This window comes from Anguilla rostrata, chromosome 9 (assembly GCF_018555375.3).
Source record: "Anguilla rostrata isolate EN2019 chromosome 9, ASM1855537v3, whole genome shotgun sequence".
In the NCBI taxonomy this organism is placed as follows: Eukaryota; Metazoa; Chordata; class Actinopteri; order Anguilliformes; family Anguillidae; genus Anguilla; species Anguilla rostrata.
Window position 1 is genome coordinate 8,638,849 of NC_057941.1, and position 15,091 is coordinate 8,653,939.

Sequence of the window (15,091 nt, forward strand, 5' to 3'; positions counted from 1 at the left end):
ATCATTCGTCATCCGTCTCTTATCCATCCGATGTGACAGTGCAGCCTAGCGTATGTTCGAGTGCAGAATGAAAATTATGCCTGTAATGTGTATTGGAATGGTTGCACATACACTAACCGGTGCAGCGCTTGTTCTGATTAGTGTACTTGAGTAAACGCCCGTTTTTTCTGCAAGCGTCCCATGGCTCGGTAGCAGGTGCTGACCCCCAGGAACCGCGACATTGCGCAGACCACGCAGCTCACTTTCCCCTGCCAGTATCGCCATGGTAACAGATACAGACCCCGGGCCCCCTGCTCTCTCTGTCTGTGTCCGAGGCCTGTATTTCCCCCATCGATTCTCTCCCCTTTCTTTTCCGTACCGCTGGCTTATTCATTTGGAAATTATTATTACAAATTATTTTATTCTCAACATTTATGATGTGCCCGCTGTGTGCGTATCCCGCTTTTAACACCTGTTACCATCAGAGTGAGATTCACCGAAGAACATTAAAGGTCTTTTCAAAGGAGCACGTATATGTTATTTCTTTCATGTGATGTAAACAAAAAAAGCGCAGGAACGCTAGCTGGGGAAAAATAGCGGAAAAGAGAAGAAAGTATCCCCTGGCATTAGTGGGCCTCATAGCAGGATTCTGTATGCCCCCCCCCCGTACGAAGAAGGCACATTACCGGGGCAGATATACAGCCTGTCCACCTGGAGTGCGGAGCGCTCAGTCGAAACAAAATGGCGGCCGGCGCCTCGGCGGGTCAGGAGCGTACTTAGCGCCGGCCCAGCGGGCGGGCACTTCCTGCCGCCGCCCCGAGCGCTCCCATAACTCAGCGTTTATACGGGGATCCGTCGGACACCATATGCGCCCCCCTGGGGGGGGGCGTGAGTTATTGCGCGCGGAAGGGGGGGGGGGCACTCTGGCACCCCTCCAGCCCGAAGATACCAGCTCCGGCCCGCGCTTCCGTCTGAAACCCGCGCGCGGGCGGCGGCTCTGGAGATCGTGACGGGGCCTTGTTTTCTAACGTCTCGGCCTTTTTGTTTTATTTCATTTTTTTTTTTTACAACCTCAGGTCTGATTTGTAATACATCGGTATGCATAAAAATAAATAATATGCAACAAAGGGGTTGTTTGGCAGTGAGAGGAAGGCTCACGCTGTCCAAAGTCCACATATCTGATGATGAAATGGAACAGATGGAAAACATCACACACTTTTGGTTTGTCAGCATAAACACTTTGATATTTCGTTTTATGATATGTAATCGGTTTTTCGAACTTGGTACATTTTCCTGTTGTGGACTTCTGAAGAACCCCTAAAATGAACGCTCAGATTGTGTCTTTGTAATTATGAGGATCATGGTTTTTATGGTGATGTTCACCGAAGTTAAGCAAAAGAAGAAAAAAAAAAGATTTTTGCTGTTCTGTTGGCTCTGAGGAATATATCCCAAAATTTCAGTCCCCCGGTTTAAAGGTGTTCTGATTCTGAGCTTGGAGTGAACCTGCTCTCCATTTTTCCATTTAGTCCCTGTGAAATAATCTCAGTCAGGATCCTTCTTTATCTGTCTTGGACTGTCCTAGCTGTGACAAACCTATTTTGTCCTTTTATTAGCTGGGCTATAAAAAGGCAATTTTTATGCTTTTGACTGTATTGACTTTCAGTTGATTCAATTGAAAAGATGAAAATGTCCACATTCTAGCTCTGAATTTTGCCTTATTTTCGTGCTAAGTGTAAATGGCTAAAATTTTGTGTAAGTGCTGTATTTCACTGCGGCTTTTGAACATGATCTCTGAAAGTAAAAATAAGAATGAATGAATGGATTGTTATTGAATTTGAATTGTAATATTTTATTTTCCTGTGTAAGATACTTTAATTAACCATAATAAAAATCCTACAATTTTCCTTTTCAATTCCAACTTTTGCTAACAAATAAATATATAACTTTGAAAGTAAGCAGTCCACCTCATAGTTAGTCTCTGAGGTAATAGCTTTGAGTTCTTTTCTTTTTGCGTAGCTCACATTGTAGAGATACTCAACATATATTCTCTGCGGGCGAAACGTTCCAGTAAATAGCTTGTATTCCAGGTGGTGTTTAGCCGTAGCTACGTGGATGTGTGACTACAGATTTTAGTTGTCGGTGATATTGTAGCCATGGATACAGTGGAAGGATACACCCCCAGTACCCTGCCCCTTTATTATTTCTGAATTTCCCTGGCAACCCAATTATAGTGCTACCATGTTCAAATTATTATTTTGATCTATTTTGTACGGTAACCAAGGATGAACTGCCAAAAAATGGTGTCGTTTGATAATTAGACATTGGCCACAGAGGCCTTTTTCATTCTTCTGTGCATAGCTAGTGCTAATAACAAAATGTATGTTTTACTATGTAATTGGTGCAATTGGAATCATATACACAAGGATGAAACAGCTTTGGGATTTTTACTTCTTTTTTGCCTCCTCTGTTCGCTGTCAAATTAATGAGTACGATTCCAATAAAGATAAAAAAAAAAAAAGGGAAGAAAGAAAATCACCTAGTTCTCCTCTTTCCTGCCATAGTACCCCTGAGCCCGGAGGTTTACATTGGCCAGGGAGCGCACAGCTGGTCTGGATTAAGCCCCCCTTTTGTTTGCAAAGGCCCTGCTTATGGTCTATATATTTCTCCGCGTTTTTGAAGTGTTTGTAGGAGGGATTGCTTTTTTAACCGCATTTAAATAAATGTATTATTCTTGCGCGTAATAAGCTGTCCGTTTTTCCGATGCGGACGACGTCCGTTTCTCCGGGGACATTTCGAACGGGGGGCGCCAAGCGTCGGCCTCCACCTGAGATATGCTTTTTCGGGGGGTGGGGGGTTGGGGGGTTGGGGGGGGGGGGTTGGCGTGCGGGGGATGGGCGCTGAGGTGCGTTGCGGCCCCCCCCCTCTGCGCCCAGGGATCGAGCACCAAACCATTAGAAACAGATGGCGGCGGAGTCGGGAGCAGAACACGAGCTCGTTTGCTGGATGCTAATGACCGTAGGGCTCACACACAGGTAGGGTAGCACCGCGTCACTCAGGTACCTGTGAGCAGCTGGATTGGGCAGGCTGCTGACGTCAGCTGACCTCAGGTCGGTTATTCACCAGATAAACAGGGCCCTCGTGCTGAGATGCTTTGCAGCTGATACCAGCTTTGTCACCCTCACTCGACAATGGCTGGACTACACATAGCGTACGCACTCTCATGCAAACATGCCCATATCAGCAGAAACACACACGTACCTACCTACACACACGCATGCACATACATGCACACACACACACACACACACACACACGCGCGCACATGCATGCACGCATGCCTGTGCACGCACAAAACCATTTTAATTGCTGGCCTCGTTCCTCTCCGCCTCCTCCGCGTTCATGAATTAATGGCGCGGTGTGTGAAATGTTACCTGAGAAAAATGGAGTACCAGGAACTGGGGGCACCCTCGCCGGTGAAGCCCGGCTCTTTGGCGCGAAGAGTTATGGCGTGTTGGAGGCCTTGCAGCTGGAGGGGCTGTGCAGTTCCCCCCACCCCCACCCCCCCACCCCGCTGGTCACACCGAAGACTTCCCCCGGCCTCTGCCGAATACCCTCGCCCCCGTCCCGCGAAGAGAGGGCTGATTTATACCCTCCCGACCGATAAAGAGGATATTTACACGAGCTGGATCAGAGAAAATAAACCCGGGGAAGGGCTTCGGAGGCCATTAAGGCTGCGTCCACACCTTCGCCGGGGTCCTCCAGGTGTTTGGTGACGCCGCTTGGCGTGTCCCAGTGACCCTTTCACCCCTCCCTACCTCGTGGTGTTTATTAGCTCTGGCCCGGCTGGGCTGGCTGTGTCTGTGCTGTGGAATGACGTGCGGGGGGGGGGGGGGACGTACGACGGCGCCCCCCTTGGAGAGGGAGCAGGGGGGAGATGAGTTCCTGCCGAATCCACGCTCACGCATTAATGTGTCGGAAGGGTCCGGTGATGGAGATTTGTGGGGTGGCGCTGTAGGAACGCCCCTGTGCAACAGCATTAGGGGATTAGCGGGCGGGTGACCCCCCCATCTGTCACCGTGGCCCTTCTAAACAAACCGTCGTTCAGCCCTACTTTATTTGAACGTAATCGGGCACGCTCGGTAGTCACGGTCAGTTCCTTCAGATGTGACTCAGAATGGCCGTATTTAGGCATGGAAAGTCTTCCCAGACCTGAGTAATGGAGTCCGGTCTTGCGATGATGCCAGCAGGCAGTGTCAGCTCTGAGCCGCAGAGGGACAGGATAGATGGAGGCCGCTCGTCACTTTCCGCAAACGCTCGGAGTCCGGTCCCGTAGCGCCAACTGTATCCGTGCGTGGAGGCGGCTGACTTTATTAAGCCAAAGAAATACCTTTCCTTTCCCCTTGTAATGCCTTTAATTAGCCTTTAGTGCTTTTTAACTGGAGTGTAACGAGCCCCAGAGCAGAGGCGGGCGTCTGAGCGTGTCTGACCCGCGAGGTCGGCACGCCGCCGCCGCCGCCGCCGAATTCCTCGTTCATAAACACCGCGGATTCGGCACGCGGGTAACGACCGCGGCGCGCGCGGAGCGGCCCGCCACGTCTCCGGCCGGGGCGTGGTTCGCGGGGTCGGCCGCGCCCCCCCCCCCAACGCCGTTAGCGGAGACGCCGCGGACGCCGTTTCCCCCCGAGCGGCACTGCGGAGCGATGATGCGGAGCGTCCGATTGCAGCGCGTTCTGAGATCCGATCCAGATGTGCTCTCTGTGATCGAGACCAGAGAAAGGCCGTTAAAATGAAGCGCCATCGTATGGCTCTTTTTATTGGATGGTGTATTAAAAGCATGCTTTCCAACCCCCCCTCAACTTTTCTAAGAATTGTTAAAAAATAATATTGACAGGCTGACGCATCAGTAGGAGTAGTGGAGCTAAAGAATAGTGTAGGTTAAAATTGTATTTGAGACTGCTTTAAGAGCATGAGCAGGGGTGACAGGACAGTATCCTTGGGGGGGGGGGGTGCGGGCCACAGGCACTGGGGGCTGAGAGTCTCTCTCTGACAGGACACAGAGCAGAGGCACACAGAAATGTGCAGGGTCCTCTCTCGCGAGCTGAAGTCATTCCTTTTCCAGAGAATGGAGGGAAAGAGAGGTTGAGTCCTTTTATGTGGGCTGGGGGGGGGTGGTTTTTCAGTTGCCAAGGCCGATATACGCGCGGTCAGGTTCCCCCCCCCCCCGTAAACTGAAAGTGTGTGGGAGGTTTCAGACGGTCCCCGGGGACAGAAGAGCCACTCGCCTGTGGTGAGGCCCCTGGCCTCGTTCCGCTGACGCCCGATGTGTGCACTCTCTCTCGTTCGGGTATGCCTTGGAGACGCGCCGTGCGTCGCCTGGGTCCATTACGTTCACTAATACTGGGCTGCAATCATTGATACGTGATCCATTTATTCTGAAAGGTGCTTTTATCATAAATACTGAGTAGCAAAGGAAGTGACGTATTTTGATTAATTTGGATGTATAATTAGGTTGTTAGTGATAGAATAAGTAGGTGTTCTGAAAGTGTTAAGATTTTGTGTGAATATGCTTGTATGTACAGTGTACATGCGCATATGTATTTATGCATATTTGAATGCATACATATATATATATATATATATATATATATGGCTATGTGTATCTGTATAAAATACCCTTGAGTATGTTCTCATTTGCCTGAATCCTTATGTACAGGTTCTATATATTGCAAATAGTGTTCTGGAAATGTATGTGCCTCTCTTCAGGCAAATCATAATTTGTCCTTGTTAACACATACATTGAGACAGGGCTGGCCGGTTGGTGTTGTGTAGCTGTTTCTAATCTATTTTCAGGGTGCCAGTAAAAAGCTAAAGACAGCAAAGTAAGCAACAGCATATCATTCCACGACACTTTTATTGTAACCTCAAAGATGGCACTACACATGAGAGTAGAACAGAAACAGTCATTAGAGGCCTGGTTGGTACACATGCTCAATGTAATCATTGTTTTTAGATATTGAAAAGCACAGCTTGGTTGATTTATATTGTACCTGGGTCAATTAACCTTACCAGCGGTTTGGCAGGTGTTTTCTAAAAAGCAGAACTGTGATATATGCTCCCAAACTTCTTTTTTTAATTACACAGTAAAGACTCCAAAGTTCTGGGGAATTTCCTCTTCCTGGGCTGGGTAACTGCGAGTAACCGCTACAATGAGTGGAACGTGTGAATATTGAATAAAACAAAATGTTTTTGGGGGCATTGCTGTATTAGACCATATTATATATAGACTCTGTGGGTTGGATCGTGTTGCATGTGTGTTTTTTTCCTCCATTCACAGAATCGCCAGCCATTTTTTTCAGATTTTCGTAAACCAGGGCTAATCCAGTTTTTACCCCCCCAGTGAGCCCCTCATAACGTACATTCCCCCTGCTTACAGGAAACCTTGGGCCATTGTCCAGATATCCATACAATTGTAAAATGTGAATTTACAGTTTTGGGTTTTTCATTATGCACTGTGTGTGCAAATGAGCCCCATATAAAAATGCCATTGGGAGTACCAAACACATTTTAAATCAGAGCCAGTTATTGGGGCTGACTGAATGCTTTCTCATGTACATCCGACCAAACACTCTCTTTGTTTTCTCACAGAATCGTAGTACTGTGTGTGGCTCCTTCTAACCAGAGGAAGGTGCATCTGGTACTTGGTGAACGATATTTCAGTTAGATCTGCCTGAGTTCAGCTGAGTGTCGGTTAGTTATGAAAGGTAATCTAGTGGACTGTCCTTGCGTTTCATGCGATACATGTATTCAGTTGGCAGACAGTTTTGTCCAAAGCAGATTGAAAGGCTATTACGGTAAACAACAAGTACAAAATAAGGGTAATTACAAGTAGGAGAACATAATAGACCATAACACAGTGTAGTTAGGGTATCCCTACATCTATAAAATGTCGCTGTGTATATTTGTATATATATATAACTGTATAATATATAATATATATATATATATATATATAACTGTGGCTGTGAATTGCTCTGCTTAGGGGCACCTGCTAAATGAATGTAACATAATGCAAAGCTGGCTAGGCTCAGCCTCTACACAAGCAAATTAAATGTGATCTTTAATTCATGAGTAATTGACACAATTGCGCTCGGTACTAATTGTGTGTTCCTTTGTGGTCCAATGAAAACATGCGAGCACCCCCATGTTGGGCCTTCCTTCACAGCGTCCCAAGGTCATTAAAAGGCCCGCCTTTTCACTGGTCGTAATTCTGCCACGGCCTGAAGTTCCTACACTAGCCAGACCCGTATTGCTTCAAGGGGACACGGCAGCTTTTACCAAGGAGAAAAATCAAGCGTCCTCTCTTTAAAACAGGGGGTCTTGGACACAATGGACGCTCCCTCTGCTATCAGCTGTAATGCACATGCTCACGAGGGGCGTAAAAACAACGCCGTATTGTGATAACTGCGGTGCGACACGCTCTGGCGTTCAAGACTTGGCGTTATCTCGGACAAGCACGGCGCTTGCCTACAGAAAAGAACAATCGCACTACTGACTAATGGCGGCCTTACATCAGCGGGGTCAAGGCCTAGCCCCCCACATCAAAATGTTTACGATCTCCGAGCTGTACCTTTTTTTTACTGGTGCCTTTGAGGAACTTCACCATAAATCACTGACTAGATGAATTGCATGATGTGCGAATATCCTGCTCTGTAAAAAAAAAAAAAAAAAATCCCTCGTCTTTTGAAGTTTTACGATGTACAGAAATCTTTACATTTTCTTTCATATTAATTGCAGATTTGTCGTTCCCCAGCGATGATGTTGCACATGATGTTTAATACTTGTTCGTTTGTATCCAACATCCTGTGTGGGTGGTGGGGGGGGGGAGACCAGCAGAATGAATGCGAAAAAAACTAAAGACGCTATGTTCATATGTCGATTTGTCGTTTTATCCCATGTTCAAGTGGGATTTACCCCTAAAATTGTAATGAAAAAAATGCATAACAGTCAGTAAGTATCACATAACATTCACTCTCTCCTCTCTCCTTTGTCTTCACTCAAATATCAGTGGCGATTGTATCTTATTGGATACATTACATGGGGTGGTGATTCTTTGATGCAAGTACGAGTAACAGATTTGGGGCGGGATGGGTGGATGGGGGGGTGGGGGGGGGGGGGGGTAGTTAGCCGTAGCAGTTGAACTCTATTCATGCAGAGAAGGTAGCAGGAGAAGGCGCGTAAGAGCCCAGCGCTGTACGTGGAGCAGTAGGGCTAATTGCTGCCAGAGGAGCAGGGCTCTGGTGAGCGGGCGGGCAGGGGGTTGGGGGTTGGGGGGTTGGGGGTTGGGGGTGAGCTGCCGCTGAGCGCTCAGCCGGGCCTCAGCCCTGGCCGCGGAGTGACGGGGGCAAGCCCAAATCTGGGAGACTGAGCGTAATCCACTATATCCTGCTTGTGTAACATACGGTTTCAGTGCGGCCGTCAAGATTAGACGAGCGATAAAAATCGCCGTTCGGAGAGCTTTCAGGCAGGCTGGAACGCCCCCTCCAGCCTGCAGTAATGCAGCCCCCTTTACTGGACTTCCCATAAGGCATTGCTGACGTTTGGTGAAGCCGCGTCTCTTTGCTATGACTGCGGAGTGACTGGACAGAGGCCATTAATCTCGCGGCTGCGGTGCATTTCCGTGGAAACGGCGGGCGTGTGCGTGCGTGTGCCTGTAGCGTAGCCGCTACCTCCTGTCAAGCTGTGCTTGCATTGCACCTCTCGTGCGTCCTCTCTCATCTGTGGCTGAGTGTCGAAGGGTAACACTTGTATTTTCACTCACACAAATGTTACCCCCCCCCACCCCCCACCCAAGTCTCTGATTTTTTTTAACCATTTTCGCTTCCCCGGTTCCTGATTTTTGTCAGCTGCGTGCGGGGGCAAGCCTTTTCTGGTTACACGTCCCGAAATGCAACATGCCCTACCCCCCAAGAACTGTGTTTTCATAGAGCTGCCTTCCATAAAACTGTTAATCAGTTTGCCGTGATTTGGTCATCCCACAAGATGCTGCATTAACAAAAGAACTGGACGTATCGTGTTTGCACGCTGCCCAAATGAGATTCAGATGTGGATGAGGGCCCCCTTTACAACGCAGACTATATGGAGCACATCTGTAGCATTAGAGAACTTGCACTCTGTCGCGCGCTCGCAGTTTTGTGATAGCGGTGCTGACAGAGCACGCGCTTGCAGACAGTGACTTTTTTGAGGCGACCCCTAGTGGTCGACGTGTGGCACGGCGGGCGACTGGCTATCCCCCCCTGTCCTTCACTCCTGGCACCTCAAGGTCAGGGAGTCTGAGCGGGGCGGTGCTGTCTGCAATCAGGAGGGATTAGAGAAACAGAGGGCTGACCCCAGGGGAGGCGGGGCTTTTCACTGGAACTGGGAGGAAACGGGCTGCCGACAGGTCAGTGACACCCCCTGTCTGTGAGGGTGACAGGCCTGCTTCATAATCTGGCTCAATACAGTGTGTGTATATATACACAAGCGTGTAAACGGACATACACATGCAAGCACACACACACACACGCACACATGCACTCATGTTCACATACACACACACACACTCAGAGGCGCGCACACACACACACACACTCTCTCACCCATGCACACACTCACACATATACACACTCAAGCACACACAAACACACACGTACACACACACACACACACTCTCACACATGCACACACTCTTACATATGCACATACTCACACACGCGCACACACACACTCACATACACATACACAGAGGCACACACTCACACAGATATACACACACTCTCACACAGATACACACACACACACACATTCTCAAACACTCAGAGGCACACACACACACACACTCACACACTCACACACTCAAACACTCAGAGGCACACTGACAGACAGACAGGCTGAACGGTCGTACGGCGTGTCGAGCTGAAGGAACGGCGCGCTGCATGGCGTGACCGTAGTGCGTTTCATGTGGTAGCCTGCTCTGAGGTTGTGGGGTCTGAGAGCTGTGCAGGCCCGAGGCTGTTCATCCCGCTCACGTCCCCTCACAGCGAGCTGCAGGGAGGATAGACAAAGCCGCTAATGACAGGGCGCAGACCGCGGTGGTGTTTTATGGGAAAAGGCCGTGTTCGCACGAGGTGCCACGACAATAATTATCGTCATTATCAGCTGTCACTCGGGACATGCGATCAGTGCGCGGGAGTTTCCAGGAGGGAATTTCTTCTGCCGTTGCAGAAGAGAACAAACAGTTCGCTGGTTCAGAAGGTTCGTATTCAAAGTGTGTGCGTGCGTGCGTGCGTGCGTGTGTGCTTTCGTACGTACGTGTTTGTGTGCCAAGCACTTCAGAGCTTGAATCGCAGCTCCTGGTCCAAAGCTGAGATCTCACTATATTCTGCCGAGTACAACTGGTCCATTGATCAAGCTGGTAAGCCTTCGCTCTTTTGAAGCTGGCCTTCAGTGACACGGTTTCTGAGACCGTCACATTGGATTCCACAGTAAACCTGTGTCTCAATCTGCATTAAAAATGTGTGTGGTGTCCCTAGTGACCTTGTATGTCTGTTCTGCCACCTTTCAGGTTTCCCTTATACGCAAGAGGGGAGCGCTATCAGTTTGAGTACGGCGTCTACCTTCTCAACAAGAATATTGCCCAGGTAAGTTGTTTGCATTACATTTACCAGGTTAGCTTGTCAGGGAGTTTTTCTTTGCCACTGTTGCTCTAGGCTTACTCCTTGGGGGCCGGTTCTCTGTAAAGCTGCTTTGTGACAAAGCTCCTTTGTTAAAAGCGCTATACAAATAAAATTGATTGATTGATTGATTGGTTAGCTGACACCAGATTTTATTATATGTACTGTAACTTAATTATATACAAATTATATAAATTACATTTTTATTTGTTGTTTTTAAAAAAAAATATTCTCACAGGCCTTGTGACTAAAATGTTTGTTGTAATTGTCCGTGGGTTTTATTTGTTTATTTTTTTTTTGAAGTAGCAAGCTGTAGCGCTTGCGGACCTCCGCTTGACGTGCGGGAGCTAAACCGTATTTACCCGTGTTCCAGAAATACGTGCGGGCGCTAGCCACAGCGTAGCCGTAGCGAACAGTCGAGCCTCACGTGTGTCAAAGCTGTGCGCGCCGACTGTGGTCTCTCCGAGTCCGCGCTTCTTTCACAAGTGCTCCTCTGGGGGGGGCGAGAAGCCCCCAAACCGGGCTGACGAGAGTGTGGCTAATGCGTTGACCTTCCAGACTCCCCCCCCCCTCCCCCCTTTAAAATCGTTTAGCGGCAAATGTAACAATTTGCATTCCGTTCCTTTTGCTTTTAACGCCTGAGTGGCACGAATGAAGAATCGCCGTCTCTCCAGCGAATTAGGAGGCAATTAGCCGGGAACAGGTGGCTGGGTTCAGATGACTTGAGTGGGAGGTTTGATGGCATGCGCTGCTGCAGCGGGCGAGCTGCAGCTCCATCCTGACGTCCTCCGTCGACTGCAGCACCAGCTCATAAAAAATAATAGACCCGATTAAGCAAAAGCAATGAATGAGGATCTCGAAGGTTACTGGACCCGGTGGCGAAAAAGGAATTATGTGATTATTGCGAAGTTCTGAGTAGAATTAAATGAAAAATGACATTTGTTCATAAAGGGTACGGGAGAATTGCACGGATCTTTCCCATAACTGTCTATGTGTGAATTGCCGTTATGATCTTTGGTTTTCAGAGATGGATTCTGCTTTTCGGTGCGTTTGGAAGCCATCTGCGTTCACTCTTGCAGTCTGCTCTGTGCCCTCTCTCTTTGGCAGACCCCCTTTGTCGGGGCCTTTGTGCATTTATCTTACAACATCGAATGTTGACAAATGAAGTCATCGTAAATTCATTTACCAATCATGTGTACAGACGGAGGTTAAAATTGAATAAACATGAACTGGTCTACGTTGAATGGCTCGGTGGCAGTCCATTCCAGTGGTCTGTTCGGTTTATGCTGAATGCTCGTGTGGGCACTTTGTTGTGGCCTGTGGAGGGGAAGGACAGTCATGCAGGAAGTCCTGAGTGGTGGGGTTCAGAGGCCTCTGTCGTGGGACTGTGTAATGTCAGCTAACTCAGGGACACCTCTGGGAGTACGGGAAGCACCGCAGGACCGAGGCCTTGACCAGCGGTCTCGCCGCTGGTCCCTTTTCCGTTATCTGCCTCGGTTCGCATTACGGTCACGTGAAGAGACGCTTGATCCGAAGAGCCACCCAGGAGCAGGGAAGCGGGCTCCCGTCCGAGGATCACGGAGCGTGTGCAGAGAGGATCGCAGCGCCACCATTTTCTCAGAAGATCATTACGATTCGCAGATGCTCCCTTAGCAGCTCACATCTGCGAAGGTTCAAACTGCCAGAGCTCTTTTTGTAGTGTGAATGTTTTCTCTTTTTTTATCTTTAGTGATTTTTCCTCCTTTGATATTGACTCCCTCTTCATGAATGTTGGCGTTTAGTTCCTGACACTTTTTCTGTCGTTTTTTTTTTTCTTCGCTCTTCTTTATTTTTACCGCCACTGCTGCAGTCGGGCCTGCGAGAGCCGAGGGAGAAACTCTCCTCAGACCGGCGGATACCGCTCTCGGCCCCGCCCTGCTAATTTAAAGACCTGCAAATAGCCCTTCGCTCAAAAATAAATATTAGCACTGCTCCCTTTGCTGATGTCATGAGCGCGGGCCGTCAGTCGCTCCTTTGTGTTCCGTTGCGTGTGTGTGTGCTGTGCGGCGTTATGAGCAGAACTTCGCCTTTCGGTTTGTGCCCACCTGCTCATAGCCAGGCGGGCGATAGAGACGGTGCTTCACCAGTCCACGATTCACACAGTTTATTCCTAACGGAACGATGTGTCTGTTTACTCCTGTTTGGCTTACAGTTTCTCTCTGTCTGGAAGGGGAGGGATGGGAAATAACTCAACGCGTAGCAGTCTGAGCCAGTGCAGGTCTTAACAGAAGGAAGCGTACAGAAGGAACACTGTGGGAACTGCTTGCTGGTGGAACGGTAACCCGATGAGAGTAAAACATGGACTGGCTTAAACTGCTTTCCATCACGAGCGCCATTTTTTAATCTGCGAGAAGGAATGCGCAAATACATGCTGTTATTTGTCAGGTCAAGTCCACCAATTCCGATGTGGGGAGAAGGCATTTTGCCGTCTGTTTGCTATCTGAGTGATTATAGTGTTGAGGTTTTATTTACAGTATGGTGGGGACAGTAATGTCATATCCCCACATACCACCTCCACTCACATGCACTCTCAGCCCCTTGACCCCTACGTGCCCTTTGTACTGTAAATGCCCTTACTAATGTAGTATGCCTATTCACCACAAAGCAAGCAGGGTGGCGTGCGTCCAAGAGAAATGTGTCTTGTGTTTAGATGAGAATAGATTAAGAGCTAACTGCGCTCAGCTCCTCAAGCTGTGTTGTGTTCCTAAGGTATGATTTGTAAACTGGATCACTGTCACAAATTTTAATTGGAGGGCAGAGGCAATAATAGCTACTAATTATAGTAAAACGCTCTTCTGAAAGCAGTAAGCACACTGTGGATGATTTGGAGCAGGTAGAGTGGAGGCAAAAGGACCCTCCTCACACACGGAGGTGTGGGTCAGCTCAAACCCTCTCTCTGCCTGGGTGGTGCTATAGCCAGCTGGACACGACGCTAGCGCCCTTAGCTGGGTTTGGCACTCTGCAAGCCATGTTGGGGGAATTTTTGACTTTTTTTGTGCGTTCAGTCGTGATCGTTTCCGTGCCACACGTTTTCCAGTTCGGGAACTAAACGCATGAAGTAACCTTTATAATCACGCTCATACACGATTTCCTTTTTTAAAGTCATAATTGAGTTCCGTAAACCTGGCATTTCAACCACTTTCTCTCCGAGCAACGTTTTCGTTTCCTTCGGTGAGACTGGTTCTTGTTACTTCTAAGGAGTTTATTAGGAAATGGCAGCTTTATTGACCCTAAATATTAGAAAATTGAGCTCAGTTTTCTACTTGATATAATTTACCAATAGGCAGTTTTCAGAGGGCTGGTAGTTATTATTTTGTTTTGAAGGTTGTAATGTGCTCCTGAATTAGCCTGCTATGCGTTGGTGTGTCTGGCGATTGAAACAAACCAGAGATCTGGTTTCACGGCGGTTTCTGTCTTGGATGTGAAAGATTAAGCATATAACTTTTATTAAATTGGCCCTCGTGCTCCGTTTGAAAGTGATACGGGGCAGCTGGCAGAAGGGGGCTGCACCGGGCGGCTCCTCTTTGAAGTCGCTCCGTTGTATTATGTTGTTTTTATTTATGCCACATGCCCGGGGGTAACTGGACACGGTATTAAGTCAGGTGTCAGCAGCTCCTATCTTGGTTTTTTTTTGGGTTTTTTTTTTTGTCTCATTTGGATAACGAGAAAACATTATTTACAAAAAAAAAGAAAAAAAAGAAAGAAAAAGAGTTTGTGTGTTTTGACCTCGATGTCCCCGAAAGGCATTCTTGCCATCTTTTATGAATTATTCACCGCAGGTGGAGGCGCGCGGGCCGTCCCGCATCCTGTTCTGTTCTGGTCCATTCGGCTCCAAAATCACGTTTAATTCACCGACTCCCATGTGCAGGATGGCACCCAGGAGCATTCGGGCCCGAGGCGGCCGTGTTCCCGAGCCGGCCGGCCCCGTATCTGCTGCCCTGCTTCCTTTGAGTCCGGTCGCCGCGGCGTTTTCTGGTTTCCGCTTTGTGGCTGCCGTGGCTCGGGCTCGGCTAGCGTTAGCTTTAGCGGGCACGGTGCTGTGGGTCTGGCGGGACCTCCCGCTCCGTCACCGATTGGCCGGGCAGTCCTCCCCCGCGCCGTGCCCGCGATGAGCGTGTGAACCTCCCGCTGGGAACCCGGAACAGGGCGGGCTGCTAATTAAGCTGCCGAACCTGCGTTTACACAGGCAGATTACACAGGTTAGTGAGTCGGGCTCACAGAACCCAGCGCTCTGGACCCAGGCCATATAGTTTTTTTTATGTTTTTTTTTTTTTTGCTTTTTTGCTTTTTTGTTCTCTTTATTTTCCATAAAGGCAGTTGTGAAACAGGGCATATGGAGATGATTATGTAGAAACAGACTGTAC

The 15,091-nt window shown here is 48.6% G+C and overlaps 1 protein-coding gene across 2 annotated transcripts in view; it reads left to right on the plus strand.

Annotated features, from left to right (window-relative positions):
• Positions 1-15,091, plus strand: part of uvrag (UV radiation resistance associated gene) — an 82,689-nt gene that overhangs the window by 39,020 nt on the left and 28,578 nt on the right. For both annotated transcript variants that reach the window (XM_064350117.1, XM_064350118.1), the window contains exon 13: positions 10,580-10,655. In XM_064350117.1, the coding sequence (XP_064206187.1) occupies positions 10,580-10,655 (76 nt within the window). The remainder of the gene's footprint in view (positions 1-10,579; positions 10,656-15,091) is intronic.